This window comes from Fragaria vesca, linkage group LG2 (assembly GCF_000184155.1).
Source record: "Fragaria vesca subsp. vesca linkage group LG2, FraVesHawaii_1.0, whole genome shotgun sequence".
Taxonomy (NCBI): Eukaryota; Viridiplantae; Streptophyta; class Magnoliopsida; order Rosales; family Rosaceae; genus Fragaria; species Fragaria vesca.
In genome coordinates, this window is record NC_020492.1 from 5,228,318 (window position 1) to 5,254,339 (window position 26,022).

At 37.0% G+C, this 26,022-nt stretch overlaps 3 protein-coding genes and 1 pseudogene across 3 annotated transcripts; 1 reads left to right on the forward strand and 3 right to left on the reverse strand.

Moving 5' to 3' along the window:
- The first annotated feature begins 12,510 nt into the window (after positions 1 to 12,510).
- Positions 12,511 to 17,375, forward strand: LOC101309997 (heparan-alpha-glucosaminide N-acetyltransferase-like). The gene is made up of 13 exons (XM_004292127.1): positions 12,511 to 12,624; positions 12,801 to 12,938; positions 13,092 to 13,173; positions 13,495 to 13,571; positions 13,883 to 13,983; positions 14,070 to 14,196; positions 14,717 to 14,833; positions 14,955 to 15,040; positions 15,542 to 15,608; positions 15,833 to 15,911; positions 16,099 to 16,190; positions 16,715 to 16,858; positions 16,932 to 17,375. Exons 1-13 carry the CDS (start codon positions 12,511 to 12,513, stop codon positions 16,965 to 16,967), a joined length of 1,260 nt encoding a protein of 419 aa, XP_004292175.1. The 3' UTR covers positions 16,968 to 17,375.
- A 1,790-nt stretch (positions 17,376 to 19,165) lies between these two features.
- On the reverse strand, positions 19,166 to 19,630 carry LOC101291388 (SKP1-like protein 4-like). The gene has a single exon (XM_004289829.1). The coding sequence runs from the start codon at positions 19,628 to 19,630 to the stop codon at positions 19,166 to 19,168; it is 465 nt and encodes a 154-aa protein (XP_004289877.1).
- Positions 19,631 to 20,101: 471 nt separating this feature from the next.
- LOC101291680 lies at positions 20,102 to 22,071 on the reverse strand. The gene is made up of 5 exons (XM_004289830.1): positions 21,755 to 22,071; positions 21,151 to 21,324; positions 20,907 to 21,065; positions 20,578 to 20,724; positions 20,102 to 20,342 (listed from the first exon to the last, which is right to left on the reverse strand). The coding sequence occupies exons 1-5, from the start codon at positions 21,917 to 21,919 to the stop codon at positions 20,226 to 20,228; spliced, it is 762 nt and encodes a 253-aa protein (XP_004289878.1). The 5' UTR covers positions 21,920 to 22,071; the 3' UTR covers positions 20,102 to 20,225.
- A 1,138-nt stretch (positions 22,072 to 23,209) lies between these two features.
- Positions 23,210 to 24,324, reverse strand: LOC101310289 (annotated as a pseudogene).
- Positions 24,325 to 26,022: the final 1,698 nt, after the last annotated feature.

The window sequence follows — 26,022 nt, forward strand, 5'->3', positions numbered from 1 at the left end:
CTTTTTCTCTGCTTCTATGCCCTTTACAGCTTCCTGCAAAATATTAAAAATGAAAACACAAACATTGATTCTTGATTGGAAAAAGTGAACACAGTTAAAACTCACTCTGAGTTTAGGAGTGTAATGATGCAGTGCGTGCATCATGTAAGCTCTAGAAATGAGGCCCTTATCCATAAATCTTGGTATAAAGGAGTGAACACTGTAACAACTGTTGGTAAGAAAAAAGAGACCCCTGGCTATGACCAAACTGTATGGAGTTTGATCAGTACAATGGAGGTCCAATATCATTATTGCAAGTCGCTCAATCCAGAAGAGACAGTCAGGCTTCTGCGTAACCAAGTTTAATCAAGTTAATTCAAGAGTATCAACCAAAGAGCCCATGTTATATATATGTATATAGGCCTATATATCTGTTTAGATATCACATATGTACAATGTATGTATGTATCAGCAGACATTTATATACATCGATCAGGTTATGTTTTTCTGACAAAGAGTGGAGCATGTAGACAAACTAGACATAAACCTGATGACTCGTACGTTCAAGCATCAACCTTAGTCCTAATTCACAGTCTGGCAATAACATCTTAAGCTGCACGTACTTTTTAATTTTTATCAACAAGATGCGTATGTTCCCCAACTCACTAGCAAGAAAAGCCAAATTTGATTCATTATTGAATCATATTCACAAATCGATTTATACATAACCTCTCCTAGGATGTCTTACAAGGTCTACATTTCCAAATGCACATCAACTGGTAATTGTAGTGTAAGTATACATGAGTGAGGGAGACATATATGCACTGATGGATATCTAGAGTGAGCATACATGCACTAATATAATGGAGATCTAGAGTGAGCATACATGCATTAATGGAGATCGAGTATTTAGTATTGGTAGTTTAGTACTTAGTTACTTACCGCTGGCAAAGGATCAACCTCTAACCTCAGAGCGAAGCAGATCAAGTAGATGAAATCAGAAAAACAGAAGAACACGGTAGAGAAACGAGCAAATCTGGATATCAAAAAGATGCACACCACGACCACAAGCCGCTCCAGCCAGAACATCAGTCGCTGTAATATGTCGACCTTTTGAACCAAAACCTCTCGATTGTTAGTTTTCTGCACAAGTAAATGATACAACATGCTGTTAGGCAACAGAAAATTATAACTATAAAATCGTATCTTGATTTAATCAAGACTAATGGAGGTCTGCTTAATTGTCATATAACACATGGAAATCATTGTTGCTATTCTGGGCTCCCAACTAGTGATGAATTTGGTGGGGAAAGGGTACCCAACTGTCATCAAAAGTACTATGCAGCTTATTAGGGGCAAAAAATCAGTAAAACGGCCTCAAAAATGCTGCATGTAGAAGAATCAATAGTTTTAGGGGAAAAGGATCAGTGAAACAGCCTCAATAAATCTATAAGAGACCGAATAAATTATTAGATTGAAGCAGCTGGTAAGGGATGAAGAGAGAGGTGAACTCTCTCTGTGCAATGGGTATGTCAAGGTGAAGTCTTCTTCTGTAGCAGTTATTAAAACCCGAAAGTGAGATTATACTCCAAAACCTCTTTACTTGATCAGCCATTAATAGAACCAAATAGAACCAAAATGAAACAAATATATGCAATTTTAACTACTACACACACACACACAAATATATTAGCTTATGCGCAATGATATTAACAAACATACCAATTCGTATGGATAAAGCATAAACAAAATAGAAAAAAGTAACTTCGTGTTGTAATCTAGATGCTCAGATGCATGCATGTATATATATATCTATGTAAATGAAGTATACATGTTGTAAAGACCAGATATCGACTAGTGATTAGCAGCAGTACTCACTCTCGGGCTAGGATACTTGGGAAGTCCTTGCCACTTTCTTGTAGGCAAGAAGTAAACAATTGAAGAACTGCATATGGTGGACATCAAGTAGAAGCCGAAAGCTATGCCCCAAGATTTTGTAGGTCTGTGATAGAGTGTTAGGAGGTAAAAGGTCACAGTTCGCTCCAACTAAAATATCCAGATATAATGTGGCGGCAGCTGCATATAATTAAATTCAATAAGTAAGGCATAAATAAGTGACATTCCAATATATATTATCAAGAATATGATTGTAAGGCTGAACCCTAGAATTAAATTCAGGTACTTACAGCTGATGTTGTACCAATAAGTCGACGATAACTGGATATGCCATAGCATAAAAAACTTGACCGAGTGAAATCGATGATGGCGGATTCCCTTGAGGAATTGGGTACTATTACCAGAAGAAGAATTACAAGGATCTTAACCTTTAGGAGGAGATCATCTGCTTTGTTTAGCATCCCTCTTAATTTGGGGGCCATTCCCTTCTGTTCTACCATTGTCGTGTACATATGAAGTCAAGAGAGACAATGGTTAGGGTTTAAGAGAAATAGGGGATTATATACTAGTTTTTTTTCCTTTAAAAGTTTCTACATTAATTTACGCTTTCTTGACCTGTTTGGTACGTAAACTTCAATTTATTAGTAAATAAAATATGAAGCTTCTATCCAATAGAAAAAAAGAAAAAAAGAAAAAAGAAAATAAGAAGAAGGAACCAAATTACAACTCGTCTGGCCTTCTTCTTTACTCTCTTCATAAAATTGCATCATACAGTAATGATGATCATATTTATCCCCATGTTTATAAAGGGTAACAATGTAAAATCTGATATTGTTTTGATGTAATAATAGTTTGTCGCATAATAATTCGAACTGAGACTGTCACACTATTGTAGTCCCATTTATACAATAACAAACAACATATTAGTTCTTTTTTTTTTGAATAAGGACGATAAGTCATTTTATTGATCACTGAATTGTATGAATATAATATAAACATAACACACTCGTAAGGACAATGATAGAAGAGAGCTATGCAAAACAACCTATATGACAACAAATCGATTGAAGAGAGCTATGCCAGCAAATCGACAATGACGAAGTTGCAGACATGCCACTCCCTGACGCCTCTTTTTATCGATGCACAAATCGGGGACCAAGGGATCCTGTCGTTGTTGCCACCTCACAAACCTAGGGTTAAGTAGAAGCCTTAATCCTTAGTGACGAAAACTTCTTACAAATAACATGTACGAAGCGGATGCATTTTTTTAAAACTACATATTAGTTACTAACCAAACTTCAGCTTACAAATACATCATCTACCTATTATATTACACATTTATATAATTCGGTATGACCCGGCCCAGTTCAGAGTCGAAGCTTCTAGAGCAGAAGAAGAGAAAGAATTCAGCCATGAGTCAAATTTAATGAGAAAAAAGAAAAGAAAAAGAGTTTACAAAACGACGGCCAAGTTAGCACAGCAGATGTAGTGTGTGAGTGAGGTGAGGAGAGACTGAGTGGACTCTCATACAATGCAGCTGAATGCAATGGCCGGAGAGAGAGAGGCGATGCTGGATGCGCTCTTGGAGAACAATCTGGTTCTAGGTCGACCCGAGAGGGAACATGTGCCAACTAACCCACAATGCATCTTCACTCAGCTGAATGCTATGGCAGTCATGCTCTCTCTCATGGTTATCTTTGCTATGCAATATTTGTTTTTGAATGGTTACATCACTTTTCTATTGGTGTCCATGCTGCTTGCCGGAGCTCTGGAGGTGCCGGGAAACGCTCTTCGCTTGGTTGAGTCTGCTCCACTTGAGAGGCGCTTCAAGGTGAAAGTTTGTTTCTTGTTCTGTGGTACCCTAAGCATCTACCTCATCATTTACTTGGGCCTCGTGTTCAACCACTCATGTTTCTGCAATGGAAGCGCCTGAGATTTTGCCTCTAGAGTAGTTGTTGTTTATAGCTTGTTTCAACTCTCACCACCTTATGGAGCAAATAATTTGTAGTAGACTCTGTGCTAGCTCACATATGACATTCTGGGTTGTGTGAAGAATTTTGTTACGGAAATTTTGTTATATATAACTCTGTTTTCTAGGTTATGGAAATTTTGGATTTGAAGGATTTTTGATAATTTTCACTGTTCATCATGCATTGCATTAATTTTATTATATTTTGTTTTATATTGATATTTCCATGTATATGGAAAGCGACGCCACTTCTCTCTCTCTCTCTCTCTCTCTCTCTCAAAACCCCTCGCCGCCTCGCAATCTCTCGCTCTTTGCCCACCATGGCTTCTCATCCTCCTCCGTCAATACCTTCACTGCTAGCCCAAAAGCTCTATGCTTAACACGTTTGAGTTTGAGGGCCCCTGGAAATTGAGAAATTTTAGCCTCTGCTTTGTTTTCGTTGTAAAAGCAGGTTAGTATAGTCAAACTGTATTTATGTTTTGCTATTAGCATTTCTAGATTCAGGTTTCATCAAGTGTTGTAATTACTTTGTTTTTCTGGGTTTTGTACAGCTGGGGCTATGCTTCTCTTTAATTTGGTATCTTACATTTGCCATTTCTATAAATTAATGATCTGAAACCACTAGTCTTTATTATGCTTTTGGTGCTTCAACATAATTGTACATATTGAGTTATTGATTGTTTTTCTATCTTTGATGTTCTATATCAAAGTTTACCAATTTGTTATGATAATAGAAGAAACATATTGGTATTCTGTTCTATTAGGATTGAATGTTTCTAAGTTGATTAAGGCCATATTTTTTAAAGTTATACTCATTTTTCTTGGGGAAAGCTCATCAGTTTTAAGCCAATGTACAAATCTTATGTCTGCTCAGTCATCTGTTTTGTTTCTGAATTTTTGTAGCAGACACTTTGCAAACTCTGAAAACAACTGGCAAAATGTTAAAATGTAAAAAATACAATCTGGGGCACATGAATAGTTAATTATTGTTTTTGTAAAGACTATAAAAGTATAAATGGGTAGACATATCCTACTTTATCAGACATAATTTAACAAGTAACAACTCCGGTTATTCTAAGTGTTTTTTTTTTTGCGGGAAGGTATGTTGTCTAAGATTTATGGTGCATAAATAAATTCCAAGTCTGTAAATAGAGTTATTAGTGGAGTTTGAAGACGATTGTTGTAACAAGTTTGAAGAACTGGGGTGTAAAAGAGATGGGATGAATTAAACTTTTTTTCTTATAATATAGTAAAAATTTAATCTCTTCTGTATGTTTCTTCATTAAAATTTGGACTTTGAAAATAGATCCAGTTGACCTCATTTCATGATATTGTTTGAATTCATGGCTATGATTATCTTTGGATTAAATGCTTTCTAGGACGAACATTACAGAGAGATGGCTCTGCAACTGGAACTTGAAACATCATCAGTGCCTGATCTATCATTTGCTACACTGTGAAAAACAAGTACTTTACAGCTGGATGGGATCTTAGTATAAACATACATTTCACTTGTCTTGTTAATCATTTTGGTTCTTGTCATAAATTTTTTTGACCAATATGAATGTTTTTCAGGGAATGAGTTAAATGAATGTTGCTTATTGAAAAGGATTTGGATTTGGTGTACTGCAAATACATTTAGTAGCCTTCAAAACATCCTAAAGACCTCTACAACTTCAATAAGGGCATGGATTTGGGAACTTGGTGTTTAGAAATAGTGGTCATCATCTTGCCATGAAGCAATCATGCTTAGTTTATGGTAACTTTTCTTAACAATTGGTCACCATGTTCAATCTTCAAAAGTTGAATTATACTGATTAGTATTAGTTTTGAGTATTGACTATTGAGTAATGGTATATTAGCCGAAATTGAGTAATGCTTATATTCAGGCATACCTTATAACATTCTTTTGTTACGTTACATGCATACCTTGATCATGCATGTGTCATATAGACACAATCATACAACAAATCAAATCAAAGTTGCAATCTTGGAAAAAGGCAAGTCAGACGTTGCACGCACAGATACATCTCATTTCTATTCGAAAAGTCGATTCCTAATTCTATAAATATGTTTTTCGATGTGTATATCTCTCATCATTGGAGTCACATAGCCCGTATGGTATGCTTGGAAAACTGTTCACATGCATGTAATTTGTATTGCTCCATGTACTCCAATGAAAGAACCCTGTTGTTCCACTTAATCATTTGTTTACTCAATTGGTACTCTGAAATTAGAGTGTTGTGTGTCACAAGTTGAAATTCACATTGCATTTACATAAAACTTGTGTCCACCAACTACTATCTAGTATGTTAACCATTCATTATCTTGAATGAAGACAAATAGTAAGTTTCTAACTTGTCTGAGGCAATCTGTAATAAGTGTGTTGGAGAAACTAAGAAAAGTTAGGAGCTTAACTCCTACAGGGCTAGGAATTACTAATGTTAGATAGTGTAAAAATCTGATAGCCCAACTAGATTATGAAGTTTAATTTGGGGATTGAGGACTTGTTTGGTAGAACAAACTAGCTAGGACAAACATAAGTTATGTATACCTTTTGTGAATTTTGAGTCTAGTGATAGTGGGAGGACAACTCCTTCCACCTTATGGACTACGCCAAATTGAATTCACCTTTTAAAGAAATGAAGTCTTGTACTCTCTGTGTTCGTTTTGCTAGCTTTGATTGTCTTTGTTTTGTGATATTCTCTTGTCAAGAACTATTTGTGTTTCTTGATTTAATGATTCTTGTTTCTCATATTGATTATGACTAAATCTGGTGTATGCACAAATATTGTGTTTCTCCCTTTCCCCGGTTTCTTCTTCCTCTTCTCTTTGTAGAGTTTTTCTTTGTTAAGATGATTAACAATGCACTCATGTTCATTCTATCCTCAATCATAATCATTCCCAATGGGAACATGCAAGACAATCGGGAAAAATTTTCAGAGAGATCTTGCCATTGAGACGAAAGGATAATTATTGGAACTGCACCAAACTTTGTTCTGGTTGAACTGTTTTAGTTGATACATAGACATTCAGAGAGTGATAAAAGAGAGATGAGATCGGGTGTGGTGAAATGTTGTAGGTATTTGCTGAAAAGTGGGATGAAGTTGTGGTGTTCGAGATAGTTGGGTGCGCTTTGAAAATTGCATGTGATGGATTGAATCTTGAAATAGGAAAGAAGAGCATAAGAGATTCAATGAGTGTGGTGGTGGTATGCTTGGCTAGGGAAGATGTTCATGATGAAGCTGAAGAGAGAAGGAGTAAAACAATCCTATCAGGGACTGTACATGTAGTTGTTCACAAATAAGCTGGAGGAACATAAGGAGAGAACAATATACTAACTAGAACGAGATAAAAACAACACTGAGTATGAATTCATTTATTTTTTCTTCATTCTCCTGTCTCGTCCCTTGACCACGATCACTGGTCAGGATGTCGTTCTACCAGGACCATCCTGAAAATTAGTTAATCTATAATAGTCAGGTCGTCCAAACAAGCCATAGTTGTTTGCTCTGCTCCCTTCTCCTTCTCGTGTCACATGTGATGTAATTTTGTTTTCCAGTTATCAATTAAGGCGACAATAGTTAGTAGGCCGGTAACATCTCTAGATACTGCACTTTTTCTAGGTGATAGGGTGAATGAGGGTAATGGTAGTAGGCTGCAAAGCTCTTTAGAACTATCAAATACTTATGGTTAGTGTAACTACTACCACAATTTGTGACTGAATATCATATTGGTAAGAGTAGTACTATATTCTTTAAGAATAATGTTATATCATCTATACAGCTATACTTCTTTATCAAGACACAACAAGTATTATATCAACTAGAGAAGTTCATGAATAAGAGTAATATTGTATCAGCTTCTACTTTGGGTTAACTGCATGTTTAGCTTATTATTAGATCCTTAAAATTTGTCTTATAATCTTATCAGCTCCTCTTGTCTCCTTCTCATCGGTGGATATATGTACGCATGTTGAGTAAAATTATTTATTGTACATTCTAGGTTTATGTTCTATACAAAGGAATGTATATGTGGTATATAGTACATATACTATGTTGGATGAGTTAAACATCTGCAAAATGCTCTATTGTAAGTCTGTTAAGTTGAAAACATATAATTAGTTGCTTGGATTAATTGTGACACTTCAAGGATTGGAGGTATCCCTTGTATCGATGATGAGCGTTCTGGTGTTTTGCAGAGAGATTTTCCTTTCAAGGCGCTGTTTGTCTGATGCACACATAGCTTATTGTTTGTGCGAATGGTTTTGTCATCTGGTAATTTCTATGAGCTCGATCTTGTTTTGTTGTTGTTGTCAACGAGCTTAGTGTTGGTTGTGTGCATGCTTTATTTCTTTCTCAACTGTTAAATCAAAAACGAAATGCAAAACCTCCGTATCTTATCAACATACATGGTAATTAAGTTATGCTGCTAAGGTTAGTGCAAGTAGGTTTTGGATATCGTTGATGATGCTCAAACTCCAAACTCCGAAAAACCTATATTTCATCTATAAAGACTGCCCAGTACGTCTTGTTGAGAAATATTCATAGCCAGTTTACTCCGATAGGGTTTACAATGAATAAAGTAAAATAGATAGTTACTTTTGCCGTCTTAATGAAGATGCCAAAATCCAAAACAAACACGGGTTATTATTTTGAGTAATGCTAGGTGAACCACTTTTTAGTGAACCACTTAGAGCCCACCTTAGGTGGCAGCATGACGTGACATAGCCACAATATTAAAGCATTATATATGTTTTATTTTATATTTCTATTTTTTTATTTTAAAGTTTTATCTTCTAAACTCTTTTCTTTCTTCCAACAACAAAAAAAAAACTGTTTCTTTCTTATCTCTGTACAAAGTCCTTCATAGACGTTGTTCTCATCTCCTTCTCAATCTCATCCCTTCTCTCAACATCCTCACTCCATGTTTAATTGTTCAAACACCCTCTCACTCAAATTTTTTTTCCTCGCGAGCATCGATGACGATATTCAACGTTAGTTCGGTTTTTCTTGTGTATGAAATTTAGAAAACCATAGATAAGGTTATTCAGAAATATGATAGGGAGATCGAAGAAGAGATCTTTGAAGATGGTGTAAAATATGTTTGTTTAATATTGAAGAAGTGGTAAGAGCTATGGGTTTTTTTTTTCGAAAACAATTGCTCATGATGATTTTCGTTGGAGCAAGACATCAAATCAAATCAAGAAATTACAATACTCACGAAAGGATCATATAGTTCTCCAGCTTTTTGATGTGGTGAAGGCTAGGGGATCAATTGGCAAGAGTTGCAACAATGCTCTAAAGATATAAATTATAATGAGGCAGTGAATGAACAATTAATTGGACGGAGGAGGTGACTAGAGAGAGGACGGAGGACGGAGACTTAGAGACTTGGTATGGTCGAGTCTTAGAGAGGACAGATCGTGGAGGAGGAGAAGATGAAGATGATGAAGAAAACTCTAAAAAAAAAAGAAAAAGGATTAAACAAAAAATAAAGTAAATTCATGTTAAAAGAGAAAAAAAAATTACGTAATTAAGAAAAATATAAACAGAAAAACTAGATGTTACTAACATTACTCTATTATTTTTGGTTTTTTTGCATGTTCTTCCTCTCAGAAAAAGGAAAAGGATCAAATCATGTTGCATGAATAACAAAAAGAATCTATTTGTACATAAGTACGACATAGACAGCCATGTCGTTCGTTCCTTCCATGGATGCAAAAGTCCCCCGGCATTATACAAGTTGTTCACCTAGGAGTTTTAGCTCTTCTCGAATCCTTGTATAAGAAAGACGACATGATGTTTCTTCAACGTAGTACTGCAAATAATTTCTGTAGTGATCAGAGTGGTAGACTACAAAATCGTAAAGCTCCCGCAGAATTGGCCGCTCCTCCTCTGATTGCTTCTATAGCGAGTAACCTCTTCTTCTCAATTTCAGCTCTCTCTTTCTGAGTTATACAATACATGGAGTATGTGTTGCAAGCAGTGCCTATGGTTGAAATTATGCACAAACCAGCCATGATTACTATATACCAAAAACTAGGCCATCCGAAAAACATCTGGAGTACAGTAACCAGCCTATCAATGAAGAATGCAATATAGTAGTCTAGCATTGCCTGCAACGATCGATCAGAATTAGTTCATAGGGTTCAACTACATGTATAATTGATACAGAGAGAGAGATTAATCAGAGAAATATATACTACTTACAGGCATGGAAAACCCAAACGATATAACACAAGGTAGTGCAATCTTAGCACTGTTCCGATCACGATCAACATACCATTAGCTAGAAATTCCGGACAGATGAGTATCAGAATCAATGTTGAGATCCTCTCACATACGCTGACGAGAATATCTAAGTAGACGAATTTGAAGTCGCGGCTGGATGTCTTGGTCTTCCTGTCCTCATTTTCAATCTCGACGTAGTCTGTCATTGTTGCCTTGCTTAATTTGCAGCTATAGCCAATCGATCTACGGTTTTAAGATATGCTTATAGGGGACGACCTACGTATTACGGTATCAGATATGACTACTGTTACCTAGTTTACCGCCGGTTAGTTATAAGGTAAAGATTGTATCAGAGTACAACTAGTAAAAATTACTAGAGATATTTTACCGTCTTACCAAAATAGCGCATAAGGGTTGTGTTACAAGTTAAACGAAACACGTAAGGGTTGTCAAACAAAAAACGAAACACAGTTTCACTCCGATTGGAAAGACAAGTTGTAAATGTACCACACCATTGAGAATCATTTGTTTACTGTAAACACTTGGTTCCTTCCTTCTCCTTGATACAATTTCACTACATTTATCTTGTAGTAGTATACAGAGATGTGCACCTAGCAAAGACAGATGAAAGAGAACTTACCATGAGAGATTGGCATTGGCCTATAGATCCGCTGCGATAAAAGATCCTAGCTAGCGGTTTGGAGTAAAGTCCGAGGTTCCCAAAATACGAGTATTGGCTAGACAAATTGAAACTAGAGTAGCAAAGCGTCACGCTTTTCAATCCTCCCATAGCTAACAAACACTTAAAGATCGATCATGTCCAACGCATAGCCTCATATTTGTCTTTGAGTACGCGTATCTCTTCCTCCAACTTGTGCATCTGTTCTCTGTGCTTCTGCTTCTCCATCTTCAACCTCTGCTCAACTTGTTCCTTCTCCATCTTCAACTTTTTCTCAAACTCATCCACCAAGGCTCTGTACCTTCCTTGTTTGGCTTCCAGCATAAGCAGTCCATGGTCACATCGATCTTTGACTTTGAGTAACAACTCTTCAAAGTACTTGGTGTCTCCAACATGATGATCTTTCCCTGATGATAAATTCTCTAATTCTTCGTCCAGTATGGTATGAATGTCCTCAAGCTGATCATATGCTTGTCGATTTCCTCTGCGTCTTCTTCGTGCATCCGAATAATAAGAACTCAGCAAGAAAACGATAGGAGAAGTGATTGACAGAACAAAACCAAAGAACAATCCAAGCACAAGATGAACAAGCTTAGGGTCCAAGGAAGCAGCAACCTCAAGCAGTCCCATTGCCACAAGATCGATCTTCTTGTTAATATATACGTACTGATGATTATATAAGGATCATATATATATGAGAAGCTAGACCGATGCTTGATTTGGTTTGGAAATAATGTTGCTTAGAACGCACTATTTGTTAATATGTTAGCGTGATTCCAGAGCTATCTCCATTAAGGAATGGAATATATATAGTTGGTATCGGTTAAAAGAGAGATATCTCTCAAAAAGATTTCATTACTATTGTGAATATCTGTACATGCCTTTTTGCTTCACAGTGCACTTTGCTTTGTTCTGCATTTAACTACTCAAATCATATATAATTTGTGTAGCTTTTCACCAAATAAAATCGCAAAAAGAATAATATCTGGAAGGAAAAGGGAATAAACCACAAAGCTAATCGATCGAGCAAATATTTGCATATTAATATTCCAATACTGTCCCGCTACTAGTCTGTTATTTCCAAATTGGCACCTTTTCTTTGTAGGAAGTTCCTCGACTTATTAGAGGAGTACATGATCGAGCATCGAGCTGTTGCAGGATTGCATGATCACAAAAATAAGGAACATATATATTTCCATCGTAGCTTTAGTGAAAATGTAGTCAATGCCTCAATGGTGTCGGTGTGATAACAATTCAAGACAATCGATAATTATAGTGGAATTATAGTCATTTATTCCGATGATTGATGTTTCTTTTGTTTTTAAAATGTCCGAAATTAAATCATATCGTCATGATAGTAAAAGTTGTCATTTAGTTAACTAGGGTTGCTAATCTCTTAGTGACACCATTGGCTTCACCGATGGTAGACACCTCTTTCTAACCTAACTGAATGATCATACTATCATTCAACAAACTCTTTGGTAGAGAAGAAGAAGATCATCCATCGAGTCCAAATAATGTCAACTGCTTACCTACTTGCGGGGAGTTGACTCCAACAAACATTCCTGGCGTCAAATCCAACAAACATTCGTGGCGTCAAATCCCGAAAAACGACACCGTATGGTCAGATAAAAGTGAGCTACGTCGCCACTCTTGTTGACGTGTCATCTTCTCCTTCTTCTCCGCAACAACAAAATAGCCGATTCTTTCGTACTCGGTTGTCCACTTCACTCCGACTTATCGGCCGCGATCAAATGGCCGATTATGTCCTCATTCCAAACGGAGAAGAAGACCGTTCACCCCTCGCCGCCACTCCCAAGCCTCCACGTGTCGCCTCCCTCGATGTCTTCCGCGGCCTCTGCGTCTTCGTGAGCCTCTCTCTCTTTCTCTTACCTCCATTTCTAATCCGCAGCTTCTAAGTCAAACCGGTTGACTTTATAGTTGAAGTGAATTTGAAGTCTTTTTATTTGAATTGAATAATCGAGCTGCTATTTCAATTCGAAGTTTTTGATGCTAATTTATGATGCATTGCTTGAATTTCCAGCTGATGATGGTGGTTGATTACGGCGGCTCGATTGTTCCGGCGATCGCACACTCGCCGTGGACCGGTCTCCATTTGGCTGACTTTGTGATGCCGTTTTTTCTCTTCATTGCCGGAGTTTCTCTCGCTTTGGTCTACAAGGTACTCATGGATGGAAATTTGACTGGTTGTTGTTTTCGGCTTTCGAGTCTAGTTTAGTACTGTAATTTGACAAGAATGCTCATTATTTGCTTGGATTTGTGTTACTAACTCGGTTATGAAATTTGAAAACTCGGTTTTGATTGGCAATTGCAGAGAGTGAGTAACAGAGTGGAGGCTACATGGAAGGCCGTGTTTCGTGCGGTTAAGCTCTTTCTGTTGGGCGTTCTTCTTCAAGGTAATGTGGTCTGTGTGTTCCATGTGAGCACATTTCATATGCAATGCATGTACAAATGAATGAAATAGTACATTGTTGGATGCCTAAAGAACCGAGATTGGACTTGTTGTAATAATACATGGATAGAAATGGAAGTGAGGCATAATGTAGGCAGTGACATAACTTTAGAGTCTCTAGAAACTATTTTTGTATTCATGTTCACGTAAAGGTTTGGACTTCTCTTTAAAATTGAAAGCTTAGTCACTGTTGTGATTCTTTGGTTGATTATGTGATAGAAGTAGTACTGAAAATACCAACTTTGTATTGTCCATGCCATTCCAGGTGGTTATTTTCATGGAGTAGCTTCCTTGACTTTTGGAGTTGACATTGAAAGAATACGGTGGTTTGGAATTTTGCAGGTGCATACCCTTTGATTGTATGGTTTCAATTTCTTGTAAGTGTTATAATAGAGGCCACATTAGCCGCCAGCTAGGAAGCTCACTTGCTTAATTAGATAGAATCTACAATACATCTGGTTCTACTGTATTGTAATGTTCGCTATGTGGTAATTTGAATCACTATATGTGCTTATAATGGAGGCTACCTTAGCCACCCGCTAGGAAGCTCACTTGCTTAATTAGAACTGTATTGTAATACCTTTATTTGCTATGTGCTAATTTGTATCACATATAGTGCTTATCTTTTCTTTACCATTTTGGTTTCTACCCAGAGGATAGCCATTGGATATATGGTTGCAGCTTTATGCGAAATTTGGCTTTCACGTCGGACCTCGAGCGAAGTGGGGTTTTTCAGGAGCTATTACTGGCACTGGTAAGTTTAGATTTGTAACACTGGTAAATATGAGTATAAAGACTTTTTTTCTTATGTGGTGGTGATTTCGGTTCTCTACGTTTTAGGTGTGCCATCTTTCTGTTATCAGCAATATACAGTGGGTTGCTGTATGGTTTGTATGTTCCAGATTGGGAATTCAAAGCATCAACACCTACATATTTGACTCCCTCTAATGATAGTCATGTTTACGTGGTGCGACTATACTTGGAACTTCTTTTCTTTGTTTACGTTTATGCCTTCTGCTACACTGAATAACTTTGAAGTGATTAGTTATCATGCCGAGAATGTGAAAATCAGCATGTTCACATGATGGAATCTTCATTATTTGATTCTTCATGATAATAGTTTCTTATCCCCCTGCTGTCTTTCAATGTCTTGTCTGGTTTAGTCCTTGCAAATGTTTACATCCTGGAATTTTTAACGTCTCTTTTTTCCTGTAATCCGTTTTTCTCTGCTTTCTCTGAACAGTTTGCATGGTTGAAATACTTTTGTTTGGACTGTGGATAACCTGCATGTGCGTGTACAAAATATTTTCTCCAGACTAAGATATCCATCATTCGATACTTTATTCTTCGTTCTTAAGTTTGATTTGGTATATGGTGTTTATAATAAAATTCATGAGCATGGATCCTTGTTCACCTTTATCGATTAAGGTTTCCTTCAGGTGGTATGATTTTTGTTCAATCCTCCCATTTTGATTACTCGGTTGTAGGTGAAATGTTCTATGAGAGGAGATCTTGGACCTGGTTGTAATTCTGCTGGGATGATTGATCGTTACATAGTGGGTGTTGATCATTTATATTCAAAACCTGTATACAGGAACCTGAAGGTGATTACTTATTATACACTGCTTAATTCAAATTGAAAAAAGAAAAAGGTTTAATAACAAATTTTAAACATAATGAAGAAGCATTTGAGTGACGGTGCCTTACCAGGATTACTATTTGCAGGAGTGCAATATGTCTACTGGTGGTCGCATTCCAGAGAGTTCTCCTTCATGGTGTCATACACCTTTTGATCCTGAAGGTATATTAAGGTGCCCAATCTAACTTTTTTTCTCCTCTACTTCACCGTGGTCCTAGGCTGTTTTACTTTCAGTTCATATTCTTTTATCAGCTGCGTTTCTATTCAAGAGAACTATCCGAATGATTGTTAACTTATGCTCAGGAGCGCTATTCCAAGTTCGTAAACACCTATTGATCGTATAGATTATATACTTTCATTTATCCATGTCAATCTCCAATTCATTTATAGGGACTTAATGTGCTTCCATACATATTTCGTGATAGTATATCTAAATCAATTTGGAAGTAAAATGACAATCTTTTTGAAAGTATCGGAAGAACAAACAGACAATCTTCTTCCAGCTTCCTTTCAGTATAGATTTTCATGCCATTATTGTTTCTCCCGGGCTCAGTAATTGAGCATATATCTTAGGATATAGGCTTGCCCTCTTCTTTATCAATTTCTTTTTGTACGCAGTAGTATTTCATCCCAGCTAATATCAGTCTACTGACATTCTTATTTGCTTTCTTAGTACCCTAACGGCAGCAGTGACTTGCATAATTGGACTCCAGTACGGTCACATTCTTGCACACATACAGGTAATAACCATTTTGCTTTTATGGATATCCTCATTCACCCACAAATTATGTAGCAATCATCTTGTGTATATATGAACATCAACATTGACAACAATCTTTAAATTTGTTGAATTCCATCCGTGGCATCATATGGAGAGTACAATTTATTTATGATCTTTGAACTATCTTTGTAGCTCTAAACTCGTAATTCTCTTAGCATAATTGCTGTAACTTACTGTTTTCAGGACCACAAAGGGCGACTGAATATTTGGTCTCTGTTTTCAGTATCAATGTTTGTCCTCGGATCATTTCTCGCGTTCATAGGTATGCATTCTATATAACTTAATTATTCTTGGCTTGAAGTCAGTGGGTACTTCAATCAATCAATTAATCTAGCCAAAGCTGAAATGGTTTTAGTAAAACCTGCATCTCTTAGTATGTAGATTTGTTATGAGGTAGCTCTGGTGAGCACTAATTCTAACTTTCTACACTTCACTTTTCTTATTTTCAGGTGTTCCTGTAAATAAATCTCTGTACACGATCAGTTATCTGCTAATTACTTCAGCATCTGCGGGAATGACATTTTGTGCTCTATATCTGCTGGTCAGTTTTTAAGAGTTTAGTCTTGTCATTTGACACCTATGCATGTGTCTTGATTATTTTCACTATGTTTTCTGTCTATGGTGATATACCGACACTTACAGTTTCCCTGTCTGAGACGTGATACGTTCCTTTTGATTTATTTACCATAATAAGTTGAGTAACTTGACCTCAAACCTGATTTTAGGATTGAGCTCGCAGTTGGACTCCATTATTTAAGAAACAGTCTATTCATGGAGAATCGAAGTTAGACCAAAAAAGGAATTTCAGTGCCACACAATCATGCTGTGTTCTCAGTTTCTCACTTAGCTTGTAACTTAATAGACATTAATTTCTTACACATATGAGACCATTATCTTTACTTCTTACAATTGAATTTTACCCTTCATGTTTGCAAATGTTCTCTTTGCATCGTTGTTTGGTAAAAAAAAAATAATAATACTGAAGGCTATTTGGTAAAATTATAACTATGCATTTTGTCGATTATTATAACAACCTAATTGATAACTGCCTGCAATGTATTGCAGATAGATGTTTACGGTTATCGGTGCATAACATTTGTGTTGGAGTGGATGGGCATACATTCTTTGAGTATTTTTATAGTTGTAACTTCCAATCTAGCTGTTATTGCGATTCAGGGATTCTACTGGACTCATCCTGAGAATAATATTGTAAGTGTCGATGGCTTGCTACTATTTTAACCTACACCGTACATATATACTGAGACTTCTCTTTTATGAACAGGTTCACTGGATCATAACACCTTTTGTGCACAAGTGAATTATTTCTTTGGTGTTCAAGGATGGATAAGAATCATTTGGACAACTGTCCATAATTCAGAAGCATTCATGGTTGCTTCATGATTCTCATCACATCATCTCATGCATGAGATCTGAATTTTGGGGTCCAATTTCTTCCTATCATCTATTTCTACATCCAAACATATTCTGCCATCTCTTGCTCAAGTAACCGAGATTATTCTTCGATGATTCAGACTAGAAGCTCGTGCATTCATTTGACCATGAAAGAATCTGGTATCTCAGTGCTCAAATTTTATCACCTGCAATTGTGTCACACGAGTCCTATTACCTTTGTGAACTTCAGTAGCTAAGGTATTCCAGTTCACAGGGTTACAGTCGCAGGTTCAAAACCTCCCTTGACCCTTGTCAGTAAATTGTTTATTTTTATTATATTTTTATAGAGAAATGAAAAGCTCTGGACTCTGTTCTATGCTGTATGTTCTAAGCATCAATTAGTTCGTTCTTTGCTGTTGGTCCATCAACCCGGAAGATGTTTGGAAATCGCGACTGATTATTTCTATTGTCTCTATTGATAAATGAGGGACGTTTTGTACTGAATGAAAGGCATGTAAGAGAATGTCTTAGGGGTCCTTGTTCGAGGCTATGAAGTAAGCCTTGTGGAAGGAACAATGTGCTAAAAGGCTTGAGGTTTTATGACACTATTACACTAATTTGTCTGCTCGTTATCTTACATTCTAACCTGTGAATTGAGAACAAAAACACCAACAAAGTCACCAGAGTGCCTCACCTGAACTTTCTAAAACATGTGATGTTTCACCTTCATGCAATTAGTGTGTTCTATATATTGGCAGTTAGTTCCTTTTATTGTTTTAATAATACGTTGATGGACAAGCTCCCGTGAAAAACAGTTTGCACAATGCTAAGAGTATAGGAATCCACAATAACCACTGCGTTTAGACGGCTTCCTATCGACTAACATCTCGACTCAACCGAATGATGATCATTCAAATGCACAGTACCAACAAAGCAGCAAGCAACACAAACGTACCGCGGATTCGACGAAAATGTCCTAACCATAGAAGGACCCCACACACACACAGAGCATGTCATCAACACATCGCCCAGGGTATAAGGGGCATGATGACTTGACGTGATCCTCACCTTCCTCCAGTTCAATCAAAACCTATCTTCAAAATCTCAAGCGGATGAATAAAAATTTTGTACAGGTCTTTTATTTGCCTTTCATTATAGACAATACCTTCCGTATTATCTATGGAATTCGAACCCTATTTATTTACTTACTATTTTTTTCTATCTCATCGGTCCTTATTTATGATTTCAGCATATCAATTCACCCTTAGCTTTTTTTTCTTTTTTTTCAAGTTTATGGACGAATGCTGCCTATTTTTAACATTTAGGATTTACATATACAACATATATCACTTAAAAGAGGTTTACTAACCCCCCCGGGAAGGAGTTTCCATATATCATCTGATCGATCCATGACTTCTTTGTCAGAGTGCTAATAAAAAAATTACTTTTATTTATTTATTATTATACCCATCAAAGACCCCCTTGATTCTTTTGATCAAGATTCATATTGAAAGTAATAAGCAATACAGTAATTAGAATCCCGGAGCTCGATTCAGGATGAAATTCCTACCCATCTGAGCGTACGCCACCTATCACCGCCTAGCCCCACCCCGTTCCCGCCTAGCCCGCAGAATTGTCGTTTGTTTTGAAAGCGACATGTCGTTTGTGATCGTGGAGGAATGTTGAATGTATGTTTCTGGATATATGTTTCTTCTGCTACTAAGACCAACTTGTTTTCCTTGTTTGCAGCAAAATGAGATTTTTGCCTTTGCCTACTTAACAGAGGTTTACTCATTCATTCTTTGCTTCTGGCCCTAGCAGTTGCAGTTGTCGAGCCTCAGAGATATTTTAGATTATGTTTTATATGCAATGGACTTCAAAAATACAAGATAAATTAGTGCAAAACAACACAAACAATTGTGGGCTATCAGCTATGTATCACATATATACATATAATTGATGTAATACTCAATACCCAAGTCTTTTTATTAGTAATAAAATCAGTACATATATTGGTAACTAATTTCTGAGAAACAAACATAAAAACATATATGAAAAAGAAAAAGCAAAAAGAAAAGAAAAATCAAATGTTGTAGATATGGTAGGATGAGCAGCTTTGTTGCTTTACTCGAAAGCCCATTGGTTCTCCCTTCGAACTTCTTCCTCAGGAGTGAAGTCATTCTTGATGTTGAAAGTCTTGCGAATCTGTTCGGGAGTCTTTCCCTTGATTATGTCCGCCACAGCCTGGCATGTCAAGTCCAGCAGCCGCGCGATGTTTAGATAGTTGGCTGCCAATATCAGATCAAACAGGAGGTCCTGCTTGATGTTGACAAAATCTTTGTCGAATTTCTCGAGAGAATCCTCATCATCTTTCTTGCCATTCTTGTCCTCAGCGTGCTTCTTGAGGTACTCGATGACCTTGGCAAGGGTGGGACCATCCACGTTGGGCAAGGGGATGGCGTTATCAGCGCAGCCATCCTCCACCATGTGTTTAATGGTCTGAGACTGAATAGCAACAGCCTCATCGATCTCGAATACCTCTAGGTCCTTACTCTTCAGAGTTAGCAGCTTCTTGTTCTCAGTTGACATGGTTATTGTTGGTTTCAAGGTTAGAGGATTTGGGATGTGAGTAAAGCCTTTGCCCCCTGCCCCCTATTTATAATGTGTCTGTGGATATAGAATTGGAAAACCGATGCAATAGGGATTCATAGTATGCTTGGGAAAGACTCTCCTAAATGGAAGAGGAAACTTGTGATGGCCTACGGCCCTTCCATGCTTAGACAGGAGAAACTATATGTTGTTGATGTGGTTAATGAAAGAGTTACTACATAGTCATGCACTCATGCGAATGGCTCCATTTGGTTAACCTTTGAAAATTGAAATGCTACCACCTCGGCACTAATAAGTATTAAAAAAAAATTAAAAAAAAAAATCAAGAAGCAAAAACCACATTAACCATTGATCAACCGATGAACATGTTGGCCTAAGTTGCAGAAGAATTGTAAACGAATATTCCAGTTGTATGTCCACACAACTCTTGTTTACAACAAAATGAGATTTTGGCCTTTCTCTACTTAAAAGAATATTACTCATGAAAGCCGATTCATTCTTTGCTTCTAGCGTTAGCAGTTCAAGTTGTCAAGCCTCAGAGATATTTTGAATTATGTTTTATATGCAATGGACTTCAAAGAAGGAACGCAAATAGAACTTGAAATAAGGTTTTTGGCCTTGCCCACTTGTCTGGAGGACGGAGGGGATCGATAGATGCAATTACTCCTTGACTGCAATCCCTTGGTATTTCCTGCAGAAATATAAGCTAACAAAAATCAAGCTCATCTTCACATGAAAATTAGCCGATGCACCTTTTATATAATTGCACAATAGGTTTTGGGATAGCCAAATGAAGTAACTGAAGTTGATAACTAGCTTTCACCAACTAAAACGTTGCAGTGACTAACATGGAGATGCTAATCCCTTTTATAAGATGCAACAAATGCATATGCATCCCTGTTCTAGATTTAACAGGTTTGTTTTACCTCTACAGCATCTTTGAGGGGCCCCCAGCATTCAATTCTATTGTACTTCTTCAAACTAGAATGAAAATAAACCCGAACTAAAGAATCACGTAGCTCTGGATGCTCTCTGAAAAGTGCCGAGTCTCCATGTAGTACAGCTTTCAGTACCTGCAGGGGTCATATCATTGATTAAGTCACTGGAATGGCCTTTAGAACCAACATAGTGTACAATTACAAATGGAACTGCAGCGAGTTTAGTGAGTTGATATATTTCCTTTAGTCCTAAATATGTTTTCCTTTTGTAATAGAGAAGGACATTACAATTTAACAATCATAGAAGAAAAACTTACCAAAGGCATTTCTTTGGAAAATATGTGATATCTGAACTCCGCTGCCAGGTCTAGCAAGAGATTGGGACCGCTTACATAGCAATGGATATGCAGACACATTTCACCATTCACCCTTTTCCACTCTGCAACAACATCATCCTTGCTGTACCATCCTTTTAACTGCATTGGAAGTTCTTATAATTTAGCACAACAAGAATCGTTACAAGTTTTCAAAACCATGTGGGGAAACAAATAGAAAGAAGACCTGTTCGAGGTTGATGACATTGGAGATTGTTAGGGTCAAGTTAGCTGTGAAGTCACAATGAGATAGTATGTAAGTCCTGGGGATGATTCCAACATAGTTGTTCATATCTTCTCCCATGAACTCAACCTTTAGCTTTGAAGCGTCAAATCTTGCTGGACCCAAAAGCCTAGCAGCCTGCCAATTATAACAACATGTAAGCATCCATTTGACACTTCATGAACTCCAGTCTTTAATTTATCAAATCGTAGGGGAACAAACGGGGCATTTGAGCCACTTCAACTAGCAAGCAACCACTATAAACTAAAAGCACTGAAGTACTTTACAACATGAAGGCTGGGCACAGCTGCTCTTACAACAAATGCGTATCAAATTTACAAACAAGCATCTAGAACTATGTCACAAACTTGAGGAATTGCAATCCAGCAATTTACCACAGAAGAAAATCAGATCACATTTCTCAAGTAATGAAGACCAAGACACAAACTTTAACTTCTCCAGGGCATGTCCTACATAGTTAATGCTCCATTTAACTAAAAATTTGGCACTGCAATCATAGAGAATAATCAGAAATTACATCATACAAAAAGAGAGAAAAGAATGTTACCTCAGAGACAAAGGTCTTGTAAGACTCTCTATTGTGGCTGACGGCAGCAAGCAAGACAGAATTGGGTCTTTTTGATGAAGCAAGAAGAAGACTGGTCTTGTTGTTGGGGTTGAAACTCCTCAATGGTGATGGTGGAAATGGATGATAAGCACAATGACAGGCCATGGAAGATGCATAACCCTGTTTTGCTCTTCTTCATTTTTCACAGAAAGCAACCATCTTTTCTCCCTTTGGTTTGTGTAAGAGAGAAATCAGAGAGAGAAAAAGAAAGTGGAAGCAGGATATGTGGAGGGTTCATAGCTCATGTCATGTGGACTGTGAGACTCTAATTCACAACACCCAAAACTCCAAAATCTTTGTCAAGAGGCACTTGCCACCACACAATTTTTCTAAATTGAAATGGCTCATTTTGGAAAAGTGAGAATTAGTGCCTGGGGATTGGTCATGAAGTCCAAGTTTGCAACACGTCATCGTTGGCTCCGAGTTTTGATAACTTGTAGATAATGTAATGTGATTACGTGGAGGAAGCACTCGAGATTGGACTCATGGGTGTCACAATTTTTGTACAAGACGATTCTTGCAATCGTACATGGGATTACAAGGGTCACTTGGACAAACTCAAGATGGAAATGAGTCCATTTCTATTCTTCTATTCTTGCCTTCTCCAAAACTGGAAGAGAAGTGACAAAATTTGGGAGAGTTGCAATTAACGGTTTGAATAGATTGTGATAATGGAATGAATCTCTGAATTTATGTACACACTTTGAATTGGTTTTCGTGGCATTGACTGGAAAAGATAGATTGGCTTCAACTTATTTAGTTAGTTGGAAACTTGAAATAGATGCATAACTTTCAAATAATATAAAAATTTCCGTGTTCCAAACAATAGTCGAGAAAACATAATGTTTCGTGAAAACAATCACATCTTTCACCTTAATGGCGCAAAATTCGACTATTACCAAACGTTTTACAAAAATGCGTTCAAATACACCATTGAATGGTTTGCGCATTACCCCTAGAAGGCGAACACCCTAAATTTGGTCCTTTACTTCTTAACAAGGGACTGTGCCCGCGTCCAACCGCGGGTCAGTCTACCGTAATTCCAATGCTAAAGACGTCAGTTATGGAAGAATTAGTGCTCGCGCTTGGTGTAGGCGTGGTTGATTAGATTAGCGAAGGTGGAGTGGTATATTGATGATGATGATATAGTATAGATATAGAGATAGTTGATTCGAACAGTTTGGCATGCTATTAATTTCTACGGTAGTCGTTGTGGTACATAAGATATTTAACATAATATCATACTGAAAAGTAAGCAAAATTGATATAGAAACGTAAATGTAAAAAAAGCATGGATCGACATACATGGGTTGTATTAATGCTCTTTATTTGTAATGTCCACACTCACAGTTATCAGTGCTCTTTATCATTACAGTTAGATGAAACTTGAGCATATTAGTCCCTCCACCTGTAACCACAGTTTGGGTTGCAGCAAACAAAGAACAACGTCATCCCCTCTTCTCCTCTAGCAGTTGCCTGCACATATATAAGAGCTTGCACGTTAGAATTACCTCTTACATTTTAAACATCTTCAAGGAGTGAAATCATGTGGAGTAAAAAGCTATCTAAAAGTACAATCTGACTATTCGCTTAGATGTTTATACCATATTTCTGAACATGAAAGGCTGGGATACAAACCCAAAAAGAAGAAGAATGATAAACAGATGTGACTTTCCTATGTTATAGTGGTGACAACTACAACTACTCAAAGATGTTTCAATGCCAAGTGACCACATAAACCACTGATCCCTAACATTCAGTTGAACAAAACAGGCAAAGTGATATGATGTATTGAAAAAGAACCATAACTTTGTCAAAGATAATCTTTGTTGCATTACTAAATCATGGATTGCTTAAAGGTTATACCTGTAAAATGTCTTTCCAGATGCATTACTAAAAGATACATGGTTAAAAGGTTATATCTATTAAATGTCTTTTCCAGATGCATTACAAAAGTAGCTAGAATGGTCCTCATGTGGAATACTTAGTAATTGTATATCATATTCTAAGTTGCATGGAAATCCATGGTAAAGACTTGAAGCATCAAGAGTTGGAATTTCAACTGAAAGGCTTAGAAGATGTCATGTGTCTTATTAACAGATACTTGAACATCTAGTCTCTTTGTATTTAACCAAGAACTAAGTTAACTGAAAAGGCACATGTAAAAGTACACAACTTCATCCAAAGAATGAGCATTTCACCTGAAAGAAGACAGCTTCTCCATGCTTGCACTAAGCACAGCGCACAGCTTGATCTGCAGCTGCATCTTGCAAGATTTGAGTGCGTTCCCCAGCTGAGTGGTGTATCTCATTTCTGTAGACGCAGTTGTTATCAGCAACCTCCTGCAAAACAACATGTACTCTAATAAGAAAATGTACAAAATGGTTGAGCTATAGACCTTTAATCAGAAATGATAAAATCCTTCAACGTAGAAAATACTGGGAGCAAACAGTAACAATAAGCTGAAAGCTGAATTTAGAAGGTAACTCCATATGAGAGACATCAAGCATGTTCTTCAGGTGTTAACTGAAGTGACAATTGAGCTTATAAACTGAGCCTACAAATATTTATCTATATATATTGCTACTGCTCAAAATCTTGATACATCTTTGCTGTACAAACAATGGTTTAGTTGTTGGCTTGAAAGTAATAGCTTGACATTGTGCAGCATGAAAGACACTTAAAAAAATGGTGATGATCTAAGAAGGCAGGCGTATTATAGGTTTCTCCATCGTACTTATCTACTTGGAGTTCTACTCTATGCTTTAGGAGGACTACTTTTTTTGGTTTGGGGAACGGTAATACTATATCTCTCACACAAAGTGAATCGTCTTCATTACGGGCATGCAGTGCTTACTCTAGAGATCTCTAACTATTTGCAGAACTACTCTTAAATTTCTTTAAATTTGTTTAACTGAACTTTTGCATCATTTGGCTTTCTTTGCGGGGTGTAAAGACAGTAGTTAGTTACCACGTAACATTCTCCGTGAATTCAATTTGTCTCATATGGGGAAAGCGAGTGTGGGATACCGGTGATTTGTCTAGAAACAACTGGCATATGCAATATTCCCCAACTATAAATAAAATAGCTAGAATGCAGAAAACATATATGATTACTCGATCAGCATATATGAATCAATTGGATAATTCACTCCCAGTAGGTTCAAATTGAATGCAGAACTATGACTTTTCATGAAAATTGATTTTTTTTGTACAGAAGGAAAAAAAACGACAGAACAACAATAAATTTGAGGACTATCAATTTGAGAAAAACCAATCAAGCATTACCTTTCTATCAAATAGTGACAATACTGTTGATCAAATGCGAAAAAAGCCCACGTAGCTTCTTTTTCCAATCAAAATTTACCTGCACAGCAACCTACCCGCACATGCCTGAAAACCCCATAAAACTCCAATGTTTACACAACCCAGTATATGAGTTGAAAATTCGAAACCTCTATGACGAAAACAAAGCACAAAAATCTCAATTTACAATCATGAAAGGAAAATTTATCAGAAACTTAAGAAAAGTAGGCAGAGGCAGATAAATGAAAACTTTTTCTTACACCGATCGCCTCCGAAATCCGTGGAATGATACAACCCTAAACCAATTCCAACAAAAGCAGAACCAAACCAAAAGCGATTAACTCTTTCTTTCTTCTCTTAACTGACCAAATCTGGATCGGAGAAGAACTTTTGCAAAGAGATGAAGGTTTTGCAGAGATAAGAACTTTTGCAAAGAGATGAAGGTAGAATTGAGAGAAAGAGAGATGGTGGAAAGCTGGAAGTGAGAAACCGGGGAAAGCTTTTCTTGAGTTGTTCGGGTAGAACTAAGGGGAAGAGAGATGGTGGAAAGCTAGAAGCTAGAAATGGGTTTTGGACCAAAATCGGTTTTAGGCTTGGGATAAATGGCAGAAAGAAATAGCTGAGGCCCATTGCTACAGTGTATGAACAGTGCGGCTACTGCATCTCCTTTACTATATAGGGAAATGGATCAACTTGCGAGACATACATAAGTACTCAATCGTGTTGTCAACAAATTATCACAGTTCTTTTTCTGAGCATGATAGCAGTGTCAAATGTTCCAAAAAAAAGCCTTTGGTCTTCATCCACGCCAACTGTGTGTGTAGATTCTTTTTGTCAAGTATGTTGGGTGTCTGTGGCAAAAGAGGTGGTGAGTTTGGTGTTAAGGAGCATAGTGATTGGTT